Below are 18,669 nucleotides of genomic sequence, written 5' to 3'. Positions count from 1 at the left end.
AATGCGCACTAAAACTTGACGGTTCTCTCTATAACAGCGAGGGAAAGACTCGGTTTTTCTCCCCCTTTCTCTTTTCTTTCTTCCATAGATGTTTGAAATCGCAGTCATTTACGCTCGACAGTTTTTACAATAGCCTTGAGCCATAATTTTGCGAGTCTCTCCAGCATCCATACCCCTGCATGGTCTCTCTCCACCGGCCATGCACGACCGTTTCTCTCCCCAACCGTGGATTTCCTATTACTCTCGTTACGACTCACTGAGCCCCAGGCCCAAGGATAATGATGTGTTGTTTCTTGGTAGCATAATTTGTCACACGTATATTTCTTCTTCTTCTTCTCTTGCAGAAAGCACAGCTCCCTCTCACACACTCACACACTTCTTGTTAATTCAGAAGAACAAATGATCAACGTCAACAAATAACCCGAAATAGTGACTTTATGAGTTGGAATCAATGGTTATTTTGAGACGCCATATACTTTAAAGGAAAAAGGACATTTCTTAAAAGGAGAACAAAGGAAAATTCAAGTGAGATTATTGGGAACCCGAAGCTTACTTTCCTTTTTTTTGGTCAAGAGCTGAAGTCAGGTAAGTTTGGCTCCTTCTCAGGCAAGCTGCTCACATCATTTAGTTGTGACAGGCGCTTTTAGAGAATCTGGCGACAACGGTTACGGCACGCTTGTGTCAAGTTTACACACATTACGCACATGGAAATAGCTTTTGTAACAGTCTAAGTATGAAAAAGATATGCACATCCCATTTAACTTTAGCGAAAGCTGCATTTCAGTGAATATTTTGTCGATACTCACGTCCGCTTAACTCAGGTAGGCTAAAAAAGCAAAACGCACCCGTACCGCTGCTGACGGCTCGGAGACAAACTAATTGCTTTTGTATGACTCCGTAAATCTGTGCGATGTGTAATGTCCTCATTGTGGGGGTGTGCAGCAAGGCAGGAGAAGGGATAAGTGTTGGCTGAATGCTGCATGTTATCCGTCCACCGTAGCGGCTGTCTCTTTTTTCCTTATCCGACAACTTCAGCCGCGTTACCGAGGGGGGGAAAGCGCCGCAGCATCTCCGTATCCTCCGATTTTTTTTCTTTCTTTTTTTTTTGTTTTGACAGCGCCCTTCAAACATCAGCCTCCATTTAAAACCATCCGCTTCTTGAGTTAAGAATGAATAAGAGTGGCACGCTGTGGGAACTGCTGCGTTTTTGTTTGTTGCTTTACGACCAGAGCTCAAAGTTGAAGGCGAATGAAGCCGTGCTGGATGTAGATTGTCGCCGGCTGGCGTGGCATGACGGCTCTTCCCCGCTGGATGGACGGGCGATCTGTTCAATAACTTATTCGAGAAATCGTTTTCTGCTGTAATAGTTGACTGATAGCGATGTATAGGCAACGTGTGTTGTGGAAATAAATGACCTGAGGTAAATGGCTTGCATGGTTTATTTGTTGCCTAGGTGGCGTTCACATTCAGGAAGTCATGTCCAGATCGGGTGATAGAACATCCACCTTTGACCCAACACACAGTGACACCCTGCTGCATGGGCTCAATCTCTTGTGGCGAAAGCAGCTTTTCTGTGATGTGACTCTGACTGCCCAGGGACAGCAGTTCCACTGCCACAAAGCTGTGTTGGCATCTTGCTCCCAGTATTTCAGATCCCTCTTTTCCTCCCATAATGTAATCAACAATGAGGGAAGCAAAGGGGACCAGGGCAGCAGTGGGACCCCTTCATCCTCTCCTGATGACAAGCTGGTGACCACCAGCGCCAGGCCCATAAATAACCTAGTGCTCCAGGGCTGCTCCTCCATTGGACTACGATTAGTGCTGGAGTACCTGTATACTGCCAATGTTACTCTTTCCCTGGACACAGTGGAAGAGGTGCTGTCAGTCAGCAAGATCCTCAATATCCCCCAGATTACCAAGCTTAGCGTGCAGTTCCTTAATGACCAGATCTCTGTGCAGAACTACAAGCAGATCTGCAAGATTGCTGCACTCCATGGACTGGATGAGACCAAGAAGCTGGCCAACAAGTACCTGGTGGAGGATGTGCTGCTGTTGAACTTTGAGGAGATGTGTGCCATGCTAGATGCTCTGCCACCCCCAGTGGAGTCAGAGCTGGCTCTCTTCCAGATGTCAGTCCTCTGGCTGGAGCATGACCGGGAAACTCGCATGCACTATGCACCGGACCTTATGAAGAGGCTACGCTTTGCCCTTATACCTGCCCCAGAGTTGGTGGAGAGAGTTCAGTCTGTTGACTTCATGAGGAGTGACCCTGTGTGCCAGAAACTACTCCTGGATGCCATGAACTACCACCTGATGCCCTTCAGGCAGCACTGCAGGCAGACCATGGCCAGCAGGTGAGAACGAGACAGATAAACACTCAGACATAAATTCACACAATCACACCACAGTGAGCTGTTTGAGACTGGGCAGTGGGTGATTAAATGCCTCCCACTTGTTAAATTTGAACAAATTACAGACACAAGCATTATGCACTTGCTCATGTATTGATCCCACCGCCTGTTTAATGTAGAGCATGTAGGTGGTCGGTGTAGACCATGTAGGCGGTGTGGCATTTCAGGACTAGTTCATGAGGATTTTGGTGCTCCTGTAACATAATACCTGCTGCCAGAGGTCGTGATGCACTCTGTGCTCCACTGTATCCATCATTACAATGTTCCCTCCTGTTTTACAAAAGAAAACATGTCTTTATTTCCTCACACATCTGTGCAATTACTCTCTAATCAGTGTAGACAAGATTGCTACAATCTAGATAAAGGTTATGCATTTGATTTGTAGCAACTCTCATGAATACAATTTGAAATGCTGTAATTGAATTGTGACCAGAATTAAATGGTAATTGCAAGATGCTTATGATCCAAGTACAGAGACGCCCTGTTACTGATATTACAATGAAGACAAATATAATACATTCAAAATGGTTTTTTTTTAATTTGATTTGATGTTTAGAATTCCTTTTCATGAATTGGACAATGCTGCTTACATTCGTGTTGCATGCACGTGTCTCACTCACACAAAAACATGGCTTACTTTCATGTTTGTCCTGATCTGCACTTTTAGGGCTGGTTAGTACATGGCTATTGTCTCTTATGGTGACAATTGATCACAGTCAGACAGCTGAGACTTTTTTTTTTTTTTTTTTAATCGATAGCATCAATATTCAGTTGTTATTGTTTTTCTATCACTACACTTGTGAGCCTTGGGGAAAAACAACTAAACAAAATTGTGGCATGAGAGAATCTAAACTTTATGAAAACATTTGGAAATTACTGAAATAATCAGGACATAAAACCATTCTACAAGTACCTACTTGTACATTATCCCAATAATATATCTGTTCCCACATATGGACCTAAACGAGCAAAGATTCAGGAATCCTCATAATTAGTTTCACATGCCACTGTTTCTCTCCCCTCAATTAATCACCATTATCTATGTCCAGGGGCTCATTTGCATATGAATAACCCCAAAACACTTCCGATTGGGCCAGCATGAGGGAGAATACACCGAGGCGACGGTGACTTACCCAAGCATAAAAAAGTAAAATATGGAAAAGGGAAAAAGGTGAATGTGTCTGAATCTAAAGGCCAGCTACTCTTAATGTTTTAGTGCATATTGTGATAAATTGGTAGATTTGTGTTGAAATCCATTAGGAGCCAGATAATGGTCATTGATGTGCAGTAAAGTGCACGGCTTTGAGGTTATATATCATATACAAACAGCAGGAAATTTCCAACAATTGGCTAAGGCATGTCACATGAATCACTGTAGCCAATGAAATGGAGACATTGTATAGGCAGGTTTATGTTCTCAATTGTGCTTTTAGCCTCCAGCATGGCACCCTACAGGACTGTCCTCGCTTCACAGCTAATTGAAAAGATATCTTTAGAGTGCAATAACGATCCAATAACACATCAAAACGATTGAGCAATTTTTATTAATCACAATAAATGTGGTCGCATATTTCCTGATTAGCAATCTTGAGTTTAGTAGAAGTACTTGGATAAGAAGCAGTTATTCATCTAGCTGTGCATTTATTCTTTATTTTATTCACAGATTAATTCATTCATACAATCAGCATCAGCAAAGTGAAAAATAAAAATACTCCAGGGAAGCTCTGTTAATATCGTCGTAGTAAATCAAGGAATTAAAGGTGTCAGGTTGAAGCTGTGCTTGTGTTTTTGTGTTTGCATGTTTTATTCCAGGCCTTAATATGTCTTTTATTGCATGTTATTGAACACTTGTCCGCACACCCACACTTTTGACATTGCAGAATCCGTTCCAATAAGAGGATGCTGTTACTGGTGGGTGGTTTGCCTCCTGGACCTGATCGTCTCCCCAGTAATTTGGTCCAGTACTATGACGATGAGAAAAAGACATGGAAGATCCTCACAAGTGAGTAGAAAGGCTGTGATTTAAAAAAAATATATATATTTTTACATTTATTTATTTATTTATTACCTGAGGCATCCCGTGTTACTGGCTTTTATGATGAGAAATAGTTGTTCCTTTGGATGACTTTAACACTGGTTAATTTTCACCAAAAACGAGGGACAGGAGTTCCCTAAATCCTTCAGGTAATAATGTATCACTATCACTTTTAATATAAGTTTTTAATCAGAGCGTGACTTCACAGCACTGTGGAGCGTCATGCATGCTTTCCCTTGTTTTTTTGCTGATATGTGCTGGCAGGATGCACGATGAGATTTACTTGAATCTAATGATCTATTGTGGCTGAGACAGAACGTTAAGGAGTGACATCTTTTCCCAATTACTTTTAAATGCAGCGTGATTACTCGTTCATATTGATCAACTCATAACATTGAATTAACCCACACATGGTAATACACGGCGTGGCAGTTTAGCCTGTTGACCTGGTGTCGCTGTTGATATTGGGTTTACTTAAGGTGAATAAATAGCACACAGGGGTTAGTGGAACACTGCAGCTTAAATGTTGATGTCTACCATTCTTAGGTAACAGGGACAACAATGGAAACAAAAGCAAAAATAGATTTTATCTAATTTTATCTTTTTATTTTAATATTATAATGAAGGTAAATTGTGATAAATTCCCAGAAAACCTTTGTGAGATTTCAAACAGATCCCTGCTGCACTCTTCTCTGTAGAGTGCACAGATGCTCTTCTCTCTCTCTCTCTGTCTTCCCTGACCTTTTTAAGGCTCACTACTATATTGTTGCCATATTGCAAAGGTCAAAAAAAGAGCTAATGAGAGACCGCGTTTCTCCTTTTCCCCATCATTGCTGGACATATTGAGTTTTTGTCCTGTGTTTTGGTTGCAGTCATATCTCAGGATCACCTATCCATTCATATATATTAGCTATAGGTCTGCTTTCTGTCAGCTCGGCCCTGTGCAGTTTATGTTCTCCCTTTATGGTTCAAATTTGAATAAATCTGGTTTTATGCTTTTGCTGTCGGGTCTTAAAATCACCAGCAGTCTCCGACATGGTTTCTTCCTCTGCTCAAATCATAACATTTCCTGGCAGCAGTCTGATGTTTTAGCTCATGTTTGTCCAAACCTATTAGAGCTTTTTTTTTTTTTAACTGAAGGAGCCATGCATACACAACAGCCTGAAGCTCGCTGTTTATGTTGTTGTTGTTGTTGTTTTTGTCATTAAACTCTCACTCACTGGTACAAACTGCACCAGGCAAAAGGTCAATAGGGATTTCCATCACTCAGAACTAAAAAAGTTAACACTCAAATGGTCCGTGGCCAAGTGGAAGGACAAAACTGCAAAATCATCCCCTTAACACATCAGTGACCACCTGATGTAGCCTCCTCACAATGGATGTGGAATAGAAGATTATTAACATTCAATCATAACTTTTCAATGAGCCGAAACCTGAGAGGGACAGCCTTTGATTAAGACATTCATCAACACAATTTGGGAAGAATCTGATCCCTTTCAGTGTATCTGATGTACACACTACTCGGTGATTCCAGTGTAAAGTTTGCCATCTAGTGTACCCACAGCAGCGTGGACCAATGCAAGACAAAGGCAGGCACAGATTCAGCCACAATGCTAGGTTGTTCTTTTCTTCTTTTTTAAACCGGCCTAATATTAAAATCTGAATCTCCATGCTGCATGTATGGTATCCATGCAGCATGGACTAGAACAAAGGAATTCAGCTCAGTGGGATGCAATTGTAGTGGTGTTAAAGGCACATCAGAGCTGGAGTAGCAGTGGTGCATTAGCTGTGGAGTCATTCAACCGACCCTGACTGTGCCTCTATGCAGAGGTTTCTGACTCCCTCTAGTGAGCCCTAGAGCTCACTGTAGACCGGAGTGATGGCGTCCATCTCATAGAGGACGTGCTCATCCTGCCCTCCTATGGCTGTTCACACTCTTGGGTTAGTGGACAATTTGGGTTAAAAGGGGACAAATAGGTTAATCGGGTTCACCTTCTCAGGTATAAATATTGTAGAAGGAAAAATAATTAATGCGTTTATTTTTCAGTGCACAAGATTAGCATAGTAATTCCAGTTATTATACCCTGCTACTGTAATTATCTCGCCGTTCACCTACAGTATATCCCAAATGTCTCAAAACCCACCGCAGTACTCTAGATACTGTGGTCTGTGACATATTGTAAAGCAATAATCTTCTTCTCACATGGGTACGAGATGATTTTTAGTATGAGTACAAGTCACTAGACATCAAATAAAAAGCCGCCCATCCATGTCCTATATACTGCTGACTGAATGATAATGTAAATAGCATGTAAGGGAATTTGGCAGTCGTATGGCACTCGTCTTTGAGGTGCACTGGAGGCAGGCAACCTAATCCCCTCGTTTGAGATAAAGCTGTGTTTAGTGTATGTAGTATTAGTTCCTATCTGAGACTTCCCTCCCATAGAGGACCGGCACATGTCAGCCAGCTAGAGTGAGATTGCAGAGAGAGGCCAATTGGAAAGAAATGAGATTCAAGGCTGTCTAATTTTGCAGCAACTGTGATCCATCAGACGGTGGGGAGGTGACAGTGGAAATGACTGATGGAGACAGACAGGTGGGCTTTAACATTTCACTGATTTGTGCTCAAAAAGCACCGGGCCTGAGATTTATTGAGTGAACATGATCATGTTCATTATGACTGTCACCTAAGACCATTTCTCTACATCTCAATGGGGTCACTTTAGCAAAAGAAGATGAAGGAGAGAAGGGGAGCACGAAAACATACACAAGGGAAAATTCTCCATGAGGGGTCCTGCTTCAGCTCTGGGCTGTTTATGCTATACTGTGCTAACACACGATAAGGGGTATCATCCACCCAACATTGTACTTATCGGACAGTGTTGCTAAGCTAGTTTCTAAGAGTCGAATTCCCAAAATAGAAATTGGTGACCTATCCAGTTAAATAAATGCAAGGTTACAAGTAATAATTATCTGATTATTAAGCAATCTGTCAATTACTTTCTCAATCAACTAAATAATTATTTTATCTACAGAATGTTAAAAAATGTCCATCACATTTCAGAACCAATGATATTCAGTTTACTACCACTAAATACTTTTTTCCTGTCCTTTAAAGTGCTGGAGATTTTTATGGCATCGTTATTCGAAATAACTGAAGTCACATTCCTGTGGATGGATGGTCCAGAGAATACAAAACAAAAAAGAGCAGAAAAACCTCAGATTATATATAATAATATATATTCATTGAGTTTTATGATATAATTTAACATTTTGCCTCATGTGAAGAGAAAATAGCAAAAACACATTCTTCGCCACAACCAGTGCATTATACTGCAACTGAAGCCTGACTGATTTATCAGCAGGTCAGTATTATCAGCCAGTATTAACTATTGGCAGTTCTCCTAATAGTTGCATTTATAATGGCCAATAAATGGAAATTATTAAAAAAAAAAGTAAAGAAGAGAAGGGAGAAACACCCTGTGGGCAACACCTGTTTGGAAAGTCAGAAACACAGCAACTAGCTGATCTGAGGAGAACTGGGCAAAGCATGGTAGAGTAAATAAAGAGCCACACTAAAAAATATGTTAGGGAAATCTGTTTAGGTTTCATATGTCTGAAAAAAAAATGTCGATCAATATATCAGTATATTGGCTTTTTAAAATCACTAAATATCAGTATTGGTATCAATCATAAAATCATATATTAGTCTGTCTGTAATCGCAAGTTTATAGAAAGTAATCGAGTGCAACTTTCTTTGCTCACCAGCTCTCCATCCAGGCTTTTTTTTTTAAACTTCTGTTTGTGTTTTTTGTATCTTGCTCCAAACAAAGACTGACAAACAGTCTGTGTGAAATTTACTCTGACCACTCCTGTCAAATTACAGAACATTTAGCACTTTGATTATTTCCTATTCAAAAGTTAACATAATACTTTTTAGATGTTCAATAAACCTCTTTGGTCAGTGTCTCGGACAGTAATTGGTAGTAAGGCTTGACCTAATTGAATTTATTTAAGGAGAGTGTAGATGCCATTTACTTTCCCCCTTTGAGTACAAGAGTGCAAACAGAGTTACACCAGATGTGTTGATGCTCCATCCATCCATCCATCCATCCATCCATCCATCCATCCATCCATTTTCTTATGTTTATCAAATTGAGGGTTGTGGTTGGGCTGGAGCCTATCCCAGCTGTTACTGGTCAAGAAGCGGTGTACAGCTTGAACAGGTTGCCGGTCAATTGATGGCTGTGTTGATTCTGATAAAAAAAAAATTGCACGTGAATCTATTTTCTATATGATTTTGAGACAAAAGAGGTTAAAAAGTTATCCAGATGCTACAAAGAGTGGCTTTTTTCGTTGGTGGTTCAATGGGATAACTGTTACTGTTACATGGTTCTTATTTTAAATGATCTGACAGTTTTATTAAATGTGAGACTTACGGTTAGTGCTCTCTAGACTGCAATGTGTCCTGAACAGAAAAGTACTGGCCTGTTTTTAATTCTCATATTTAATGATACAATGTAATTGCTAACCACAGTGGATTTTTGAAACCACCAGCACCAGCACAGTACACCTATAACAGCCAGGGCACACTCACAGGGTACTGTTTATTTACAAATTTCTCTCCACATGTTTTTAAAACTGACTTCGGTTTTTGTCTGTCACCTAGTAATGCCTTACAACAGCGCACATCACTGCGTGGTGGAGGTGGAGAACTTCCTGCTGCTGCTAGGCGGAGAGGACCAGTGGAACCCCAATGGTACAGTCGCTGCTTTCCACTGATTTCACACAGCAATTTTTTCATGTTCACTTAATCTGGAGTTTATGTAAGTTCAAGCCCATCAAGTTAATGTAACACTTTCAGATGATTTGAAACACTCATCCTGCAGCCAGATCAGCTCTGAGTGGACAAACAACACTCCAATCAACACTTGTCAATAATTGGCACAGAAAAATTACTGTTGTTTATGATGAAATATTTGCGATGTAGAAGTGTTAAGAGGGCTTTTTGCAAAAAGGTGGCAACACAGTCCCGTAGTAAGAAACAAAGACTGTAAACGCTCAAAGATTCTTACTCTGCCTTTTTGTTCTTTCACCAGCTATCACAGTAATACAACAGCGAGGCAGACGTACACTGCACTTAGTGAAATTAGTTGTTTATTCAGTTTTGAGAGTAGGAATCAGCTTACTACAAATGCACATCATGAGAGACGATTTGCAGTCTTTTGAATACAACATTACCAAGAGCTGATCTCTCTGTGCTTAGAAAACATGACTTCAGTCAGCTCTTGTTAGCTCAAACAGCAGCAAAAAGGCAAATCATCATGTGTGGGCAGTGATTAATGAAGACTGGGGAAAGTCGCATTTGTGAATTTTATTTGTACACAACAAACAACATTAAAAAAGATGTGGCCAATAAGAAGTGATCATTACATTAGCATGTCTAAACTGTACAAAAAGAAGCTTTATTTTGAGCCAAGTTATTTGAATTCTAATGTTCTGTTTTGCAGGAAAGCACAGCACTAATTTTGTCAGCCGCTACGATCCCAGATTCAACAGTTGGATACAGTTGCCTCCAATGCAGGAGAGGTGAGCCTTTTTTTGTCCTCTCAGAAATGTTGACATCAGTACTAGCCTCTGTTTACTCAGCTTCAGTAACCCATTTTCTCTCATCCGTCTCTCATTACCGTGTTTTGTAATTTTCTCAGAATCTCACCACTCATTGCATCACCTAATAAGAAACGGAAACCTTTATGACCTTAGTGAAGTTCACAAGTTTTGGCATTCATGAAGATGCTACTTGGATTCTAGTTGTAATTTGTGAGATCCAACAACTTCACGTCTCCTGTTCAGCTGTGATAGCAGATGTGTAGTTCTCTTGGGAAATGGTGTTTAGAAAACCTAAAAATATAAACATCAACATAAGATTTTAAAAAAAATTCTACTACTCTTACCTAGGTGTACAAAACCAGCCAACAGAAGAATAAAGTAATGCTCATTGGGCTGTAAACAGACCTATGTGCTGTTTTTTTGGTTCAAAATCCTTTTACAAGGTATTACATCATGCAGAAGTAAGCAAGCCCATTTCACAGGCATGAAAACAGATGCTCACAGCCTAGAAGCATGTACATGCTTAACTTATCTCTTGTCTTATGATTTATTTATTTTTTTAAGAATGATTTGCACCTTAGACAGAAGCTGGAAAAAAACAACAGTAGTGATTCTCATCATAGGTTTAATGATGTTGTCTGGTTAATGCGTCCTCCTCAGGAGAGCCAGCTTCTTTGCCTGTCGCCTGGATAAGCACCTGTACGTGATTGGTGGCAGGAACGAGGCGGGCTACCTCTCCAGCGTGGAATCCTACAACCTGGAGACAAATGAGTGGAACTACGTGTCGTCTCTGCCACAGCCTCTGGCTGCCCATGCAGGAGCGGTGCACAATGGCAAGATCTACATATCAGGTCAGTTAGAGGAGCTGTACATGAGTCGCATGTATTATTATTATCACGCCTTATTATTATGCAAAAATGCGCGCTACATGGAGGGAACTGTACAAAAAGGCACATTGTGTTTATGGCACAGAGAGGTAAACACATCCATTTAATTCGCATGTTTTTAAATAGAAAAGCTCAAGAGCTGTTACAATAACGGTAGCCATTATACCACAAAGAAAAACCAACTCCACTCCACAAAAATGATTAAAATCAATGCATCAGGACTGATTGTCCATCTTTGTCAAAACTGCCAGCAGTTCAGTTGGAGCTTGAGGTGAGCTTATAGCGGCTAAAGTAGACTTGAGTTAAAAAGAGAGAGAGAGAGAGTGAACCTCTTCTTAGTAACAGCACAGCCCCAGATTACCATCCAATATTACCTCAGACTCCCTCAGGAGATATGTTCATGTAAGTAGCAGAATTTCTGAAGCCCTGTAAAGAGGCTTGAATGTATAAATCAGTTCTTCTTCAAAGAAATGGCCACAGAAAGAGTTCAAATTTGTAATGCTTTTTATTAGATATATTTCAGTATAACCTTGGTTTGTATAATTCTTCTACTTGCTGACAGCAGAAAGTCATATGTTAGATTTTAGTGATACGTCAGTGAGCCACTCATCAAATCCCTGCAGGAAAATCCTGAAGTGAAACCCTCCTCTTTTACAAACTGACTCTAACCAAAGTTTTCTTGAAGAGCCAAAAATGTTTTTTCTTTTCCAGTTATTTACTGTATATCTAGGGATAGTACTACATTTGGATCCAGTATGTCCACGTGCCGCGTGCTGTAGCTCCACAGAGTATTAATGACACACTGCTGTGTTTACCTGTTGCAGGAGGCGTGCACAATGGCGAGTATGTCTCCTGGCTTTACTGCTACGACCCTATAATGGATGTGTGGGCGAGGAAACAAGATATGAACACAAAGCGTGCCATTCATGCTCTGGCTGGGATGAATGACCGCCTGTATGCTATTGGTGGAAACCATTTGAAAGGTAAGCACTCGAGCTTTTCAGACAACGAACAGAAAGCAGGTCAAGATTGATACTTTTTTGAAAAGTACGTGTGAAAATCATGTTGCCATTGTGAGCAGGCAGTGACCTTAATTACCCTGTGCAACACTGTAGCCTCCATTTCTCGCACTCTTTAGTATTCATAGTACAAAATGTGAAAAAGAACAAAAATGTGTGCTGTTCATTTGCATTTGTTCAGGAAAACTGAATGTGGTCATGGGAATTATGACAAGCTCAGCTCGTCTCTCTTTGAATCCTCTCTTTAGCTACGCTCTGTCGTTAAAACACTGTTAAACAGATGTGTTCAGTTGGCTCTTCACTGCTGCAAATTCAGCTCATAAAAAACCTGCACGTGCCTCTGACTATGACTGTGTCCATATCCAAACTTGTGTTTCCTCACGCTCACCGTAGGAGCGAATCTGTGCACATCGATGTCTGTCTTGCTGGTTTGTGTCTGTGAGTTGGTGGTGAAGGAAGAAACCTTGAGATGTAGTGAAACTGTGAGGGAGGTGGAACCGAATGCGGCAGATGGAGGAACAACAAAAATTTGTCTCTATCAGCAAATAGACAAAAAAAAAGTAACATGCGTGCAAGAGTTTAACTAAAGGGGAAACCCATCAACTGGACACAAGGAACATACTGGACACACTGGCGAGAACAGAATAAGGATTCAAACCATGAGAAGCAAAATAAGCCTAAAGCGTTATGTTGAGAAAGAGAACGGCTGTGGTCAAATATCAAATTGCACGAATTCTTTAAATACTAAATATAAATGCTTCAAGCTTCCTTTATTACCTCCTTTAGCACAGGATAAACTGAACCATCCTTTAGTAAAGGAAAGAACGTAATGCCATGCCACATAGTGAGGGACTGTAATAAAATCAGCTTTTTGTCAAGGCGTCGCTTTAAATCAAAACTTTAACTATATTAACGTTTTTTTTTAAAGATTAATATAGTTCTGTTTGCCTTAGTTATGCTCACTGTTGTATTGACAGGCTTTAGGAGTCATTCATTTTTATTTTGGGTCAGCTGGGATAGGCCAAGTGAAGGATAGAATGAATTGACTGAATGAATAGTTTCAAGAAAAAGGAGGAAAGGAGTTACACTGGACCATCTCCACAGCAGGAAAAAAATAAGAAAAGATTTGTCTCATTTCATAGGATATAGAGCGTGCTCTTTTTTCTTTAAAATTCAAATCTTTTTAGTGAAATAATATTTTTTCAGCGGTGATTCCTGTAAGAGCACAATGGGGTAATTTCAATATGGCACACATCTGCCGTCATGTTGTTAACCAGCCTTGTGTCAGTGCAGTCACGTGGTGGTTTGTATGGATTTCATTTACAGTGGTACTGTAGCGCAAGCACATGAAACCAAAACTGTCTGAAACCTGATTGGTCCACAGGAATGTTTGACTTTAGCGTTTTCTGTCTAGTTTTCTTTTTGTGATGTGACGGTGAGTTCAGGTTTCATGCTATTGTTAAGGGTACTGAGTTTTTTTAGTTCACTTAATAAAAAAATAATGTTGTACTCATAAATTAGATTATGAGTACAACATTATTATTACACATCAATTAGATAGATTAGTAATTAATTAATACAGCAAACTCGTGCATTTTAAGAAACTTAGAAATAATCTATTAGAAGTACACAGGAGCCAGCACCAGTTTGTGGAATCCGCCATGTTGCTTTGCCATCTTGAATGCATTTATTCCTGATATTGTCGCAATTATTTACTGCTGACAGATTAGACATGCGATTCTAAAAATTAAAATTCATTTTAATTCAACTGAATCCGCTAAGTGTAGAGCAATGTTACACAAATTTCAAAGACAATTTCAGTTAGCAGCTGCTAACAGTGGGTAACAGAGGCTAACGGCAGCTAACAGCGGCAAAAGACAGAACTTACTGATAAGAACAGTCCAGGATATCCTCAGCAGCTCACCTCACAATCACTGTCTTCGGTCAAAAGTGAGCTTCACTGACTCATCGGCTTGTATCGGACTCCTTTCACAAAGTTTTACACCCAAGGTTAATATCAGACTGATAGCCTACCCAGATAGCTAAAAGAATTACTTTGCTAGCTGGGTGAATGGTAACTAAAATATCCCAAAACGTTTAATGTAAGTATTGATATTATTAAAATATATTAAAATATAGTGTGTGCAAAACCAGTAATACAAACATGGTGGCCAGCCACAGCTGTTATGGGGTACAGTCTAAATTTAATGTTTTTGATCTCTCCTGGCTAAAACATGTTTGTCCTAAAGCGGCCACCGTAGCTAATAATAATAATGTATACTTTATTGATCCCCGTGGGGAAATTCCTCTCTGCATTTAACCCATTCACTCAGTGAAGCAGTGGGCAGCAGTGTGTAGGGACAGTACCTTGCTCAGGGTAGCCGTTCAGTGGATTCGAACCCTCGACCTTCCGATCATACCTACCTACTGAGCTATCCCTGCCCCTGCTGCCTGTCTTTGCTTCCTTCTGTCTTGTGTTGAGTGCCTTCTGTGTTCCTCTGCCTCTGTTATCACATTCAGTGTGAGTCTTCTTTTGTTGGCGTTAGTTATTTGTCTTTTTGGTTATTCCCTGTTTTTCTTTGATATATTGTTTTCTTTCTTTGTTGGATTGCTAGTTGGATCAGGGTGATTGTGGCTCAGGAGGTGGAGTGGGTTAGTTTTTAATCAAATGGTTGGTTGTTCAATCTCCGGCTCCTGCAGTCTGCGTGCCTGAGTGTCTTTGGGCAAGACACTTGCACCTGATGAATCCATTGGATTGTGATTCTGTGTGATAGATAGAAAGTCCTTAAGGGCGTGGAATAAGTTATGCTCCCATGTTCACCACGTGTCCTGCCCTCTGTGTCACTGTGGATTTGTGCTTTTCTTTGGATTTCTGTTCCTTTTAGATTTTTTAACTTTTGGGAAAAATAAACACTTGCCTTTTATTTCTAACATCTGCACACTTTTTTCACCCTACCGCTTTAAAAAGCTACTGTAACCTAAACCTATGATGACAGGGTATCTTATCTTATCTTATCTTATCTTATCTCTGTCATGTAGGTTTCTCCCATCTAGATGTAATGTTGGTTGAGTGTTACGACCCAAAAGCTGACCAGTGGAATATCCTCCAGACACCAATCCTGGAGGGTCGCAGCGGTCCAGGCTGTGCCGTTTTGGATGACAGCATTTATCTTGTGGGAGGCTACAGCTGGAGCATGGTATTTAATGTAGTACATATATGTCTTTATCTATCTATGTTTTACATATCTATCTAGCTATCTATCTATATATATATATATATACATATACATATATATATATATATATATATATATATATATATATATATATATATATATATATATGTATATAAACTGTGTTTGCAGTACAGGTCAGAATAAAGCTCAGTATTTTGGGGGCACTTTAGTTTATAGAAGGGGTTGCTCAGGCAAGAAGAAACTCTGGATTAATACATATATAGTTTAGTAGTTCCCCACAGAAATCCAAACAGCACTAAGAGGACTAAAGAGAATGAGTTGATTTCCTTGTTTTTCTTTTTCCCTCAGGGGGCGTATAAGTCTTCGACCATCTGCTACAGCCCAGAGAAAGGAACATGGACAGAGTTGGAGGGAGAGGTGGCAGAGCCTCTAGCGGGCCCAGCCTGCTCCACCGTCATACTGCCCGCCTGCCTTCCTTTTAACAAATGACAACTAATCCAGCCGACGGGCGTCAAGGGTGATGGGCAGCAGAGTGATTGGGGGGAGGACCATCAATAAGCAAAACAGTTGTCAACAATTTCATGACAGATTTTCCAGTCATACGCTGGGGGTGTGTATAAATTATTTTTTTACAAGTTTGACCAGAGCACTTTCGTTATTCTCTCTACTGAAGGATCGAAGAAAAAAAAAAGATAATTGTGTGAGTCATGTATTTAAACTCATCTGTGTTCTGAGAAATGGTCGGTTCCATATTCGATTTTTTTATTTAAGCGGATAGTAAGTGTTTTTGGCTTCTCTTCTATAGCACGCATAGTGTTGAGCTGAATTATAGCTTTCAAATCCATTGTATCTTGTATTCAGTAGCGGCATAACTCCAGCTAAATGCAGTGTTGTTTCAAATTACATCGGGACATGAAGTTACACTAGGACTGGGTGAGTAACATGACCTGTGATGATCAAAATGTATAAATAGTCTTCATCCGTTATGTTATTGCTCATTGTTCTATGGCTGGGTACGCTCACTTATTACCCGGTTAGAGAATTATACAACAGTTTTGTTGTCTGTCTCTGAAAATGAACATATTTGCGCAATCAAAAGGGGACATTTTCAGAAAACCCTAACAGCTGTCACTATTTAACTGTCACGGTATGTGCAGAAATGTTCAATTAGACATGGAATTAGACATGAAAGTAGATAAACAACCAGGAAGACACTTAAAAAAAGACACAAATATACTCATTGATCTTTTTGAGCATGTGTCCACATGACCCAGCCCTATTTTTTTTTTTATCTTAAAGGGGGTCTATTATGTTTTTCCTTTTCCTCTATCATGTATATACTGTGAAAATGGTGTTTTCCTACATTAAACATGGTCAAAGTCTAAATAGTGTATGTGCAAATAATCCCCACAATCACTTTCAAACAGTTTTTCTACTTTTGGCTCTGTATGATGTCATAGAAAGTGGATTTTTTTCAATATGATCATCTCAGGCATGCATTTGAACACCGAAGCCCCACCCACAAACCTTCTGCTTATGAGGAACAGCCAATCAAAAGGAAGTATGCTTAAAGCATGTTGGGACTGGAGTTAAAACAGCAGAAGATTAAGTGAGGGGCATCATCAAGACCCAGTATAAGTTAAATAAGGATTTTTTTTAAACTATAAATCACACAAAGCTGTGTAGGACTCAAAATTTGACACTGGAAATGAACATAACAGATCCCCTTTAATGATTTAACTTGTTGAACGAAACAAAACTCTAACAAATGTCATGCTGCAGGCAAGACAATTTAAGGATCACTATTGATTCCTAATATTCACGTGAATAACTTATAATTAACTAACGTTAATTAAACAATGATGGTACAATCAAATTGTAACTACTAGCCAACGTGTTTCTGGGTAGCACGTTGGGCTAAACTGATGCAGAGGACACTTGTGTAGCTTGTTCTCCTGTACAGCTTAATTTTAACAGGCCTGTTTGTGAGGCCACATAGCATTACTTTGATGGGATTTTAATCTTTAATGTATAAAAGACTAAATTAAACAAATTGTGGGCTTTAATGCACTAATAGTGAACTTTTATTTCAGCAAAGTTCACTAAAATGTAAAATGTAAATTACTGAATGTGCTGTGTTTAAAAAAAGTATCTTCAGTACAAATGAAGTCCAGTCTTGTCTACGTTATGAGGTTCAAAAACCTGACTCTAATTATTGATGCAGTACCTGTTGAATTCTTTAAAAAAGAAAAAGAAAAAAATGAAAAAAGAAAAGAAACGTTGATTTCATTCTTGTAAATAATCGCCTGCAGTGAAACATTTTTGTGCACTCAACCTTGGATTTATTCTCAAATCCTGTTATGTCCTTTGCATTTTAGAATATGAAAATAAAATGACTCTTGATGATTAAAATGTGTCTGAGTTTGTGACATTTGTTCAAGTCCAGCGACGAGATGTGAACAATCCCTCAAGGCTACCTTTAAACAGAAACTCTTCTCAAAATCACGTCACAAAAATCTGTTTAAAACTTTATTTAATAACAATAACTTTATTAGACCGCAGATACTTAAAGAAAAGTTAACCTATAGAAATTAGTTTTTGGGAGTTTTTCAAAACGAACCCGATTCCTCCAGAGTTCAGGAGCTACAACCTCAAAACCACGATCACCTGTAGTTTTAAAATAAGAACATTTTAAAATCAGATCAGAAATCTGAGAAGTCAGCTGCAGTGATCAGGCCTAGCTCTGCTAGTAGCTCTGCTGTATATATGTAGAAACCGGTCAATGTAGCATTTTATATATTATTAATAAAATCTTAAAATAAATTCAGAATTTCTCTGGAAGCCAGTGAAGGGCAGCAAGAATGGGAACAATGTGCAAGTGTCAGCTCGCTTGTGCTAGCACACTAGCTTCTGTGTTCTGCACCAGATGCATATGATGAGTGAGCTACAATAATCGAGACAGGAGAAAATTTAAGTGTGTACTAGAAAAGAAAGAAAATATCCGAATTTTCTCAGAAGAAGGAAACAACACTGGATGAGCTTTGACATGTGAGATAACACAGATGTTCTTAGCAGATAATTTGATGTTGGCGAGGGGGCCAATGTAATGACAGACCTCCTTAGCGAAACTCTCAGGTATGAACACAAGAATCTCAGTTTTTCTAGGATCAGGAAGGCGGACATTTGAAGACATCGACTTATTAATGGTAGTAAAGCGTTCATCGGTGTAGTAGAGGCTGTATTTAAAATACAAATACTGTGCTAAAATTAGAAAACACATAGTGCTGCTCCTGCATTTCAGCCCACTGTAGTCAAAAGAAGATGACTTCTGTCTTCAGGAGTTTATATTTGCTGGCATGCCTCTGTTGTGGGACTTCCACACACATATGTGGAGCAGCATCAGCTGTTGCATTGGTTAAGTCAAAAACAGAATACAAAGGGTGACCTGGTGCAAGCGTGGGTTACAAAGTGGTTTGCAGGCGTGCAGTCACTGTGGGCAGGTTAGAGCAA

The 18,669-nt window shown here is 39.7% G+C and overlaps 1 protein-coding gene across 2 annotated transcripts; it reads left to right on the top strand.

Annotated features, from left to right (window-relative positions):
* The first annotated feature begins 127 nt into the window (after positions 1-127).
* On the top strand, positions 128-17,486 carry klhl14 (kelch-like family member 14). 2 transcript variants are annotated; one of them, XM_063461895.1, is made up of 9 exons: positions 128-585; positions 1,454-2,354; positions 4,292-4,413; positions 9,116-9,205; positions 9,957-10,035; positions 10,717-10,907; positions 11,768-11,926; positions 15,002-15,159; positions 15,508-17,486. In XM_063461895.1, exons 2-9 carry the CDS (start codon positions 1,477-1,479, stop codon positions 15,646-15,648), a joined length of 1,818 nt encoding a protein of 605 aa, XP_063317965.1. In that variant the 5' UTR covers positions 128-585; positions 1,454-1,476; the 3' UTR covers positions 15,649-17,486. The 2 variants fall into 2 exon arrangements, with proteins under 2 accessions (XP_063317965.1, XP_063317966.1); XM_063461896.1 differs by lacking the exon at positions 128-585 and having other exon boundaries at positions 1,121-2,354.
* Positions 17,487-18,669: the final 1,183 nt, after the last annotated feature.

This window comes from Pelmatolapia mariae, linkage group LG18, assembly GCF_036321145.2.
Source record: "Pelmatolapia mariae isolate MD_Pm_ZW linkage group LG18, Pm_UMD_F_2, whole genome shotgun sequence".
Lineage (NCBI taxonomy): Eukaryota > Metazoa > Chordata > Actinopteri > Cichliformes > Cichlidae > Pelmatolapia > Pelmatolapia mariae.
This window is presented reverse-complemented; position numbering and strand designations above follow the sequence as displayed.

Coding starts and splice junctions, on each gene's coding strand:
- klhl14 (XM_063461895.1), top strand. CDS start 1,477: ATGTCCAGATCGGGTGATAGAACATCCACCTTTGACCCAACACACAGT. Junction 10,036..10,716: donor TTGCCTCCAATGCAGGAGAG/GTGAGCCTTTTT, acceptor CGTCCTCCTCAG/GAGAGCCAGCTTCTTTGCCT. Junction 15,160..15,507: donor GAGGCTACAGCTGGAGCATG/GTATTTAATGTA, acceptor TTTTTCCCTCAG/GGGGCGTATAAGTCTTCGAC.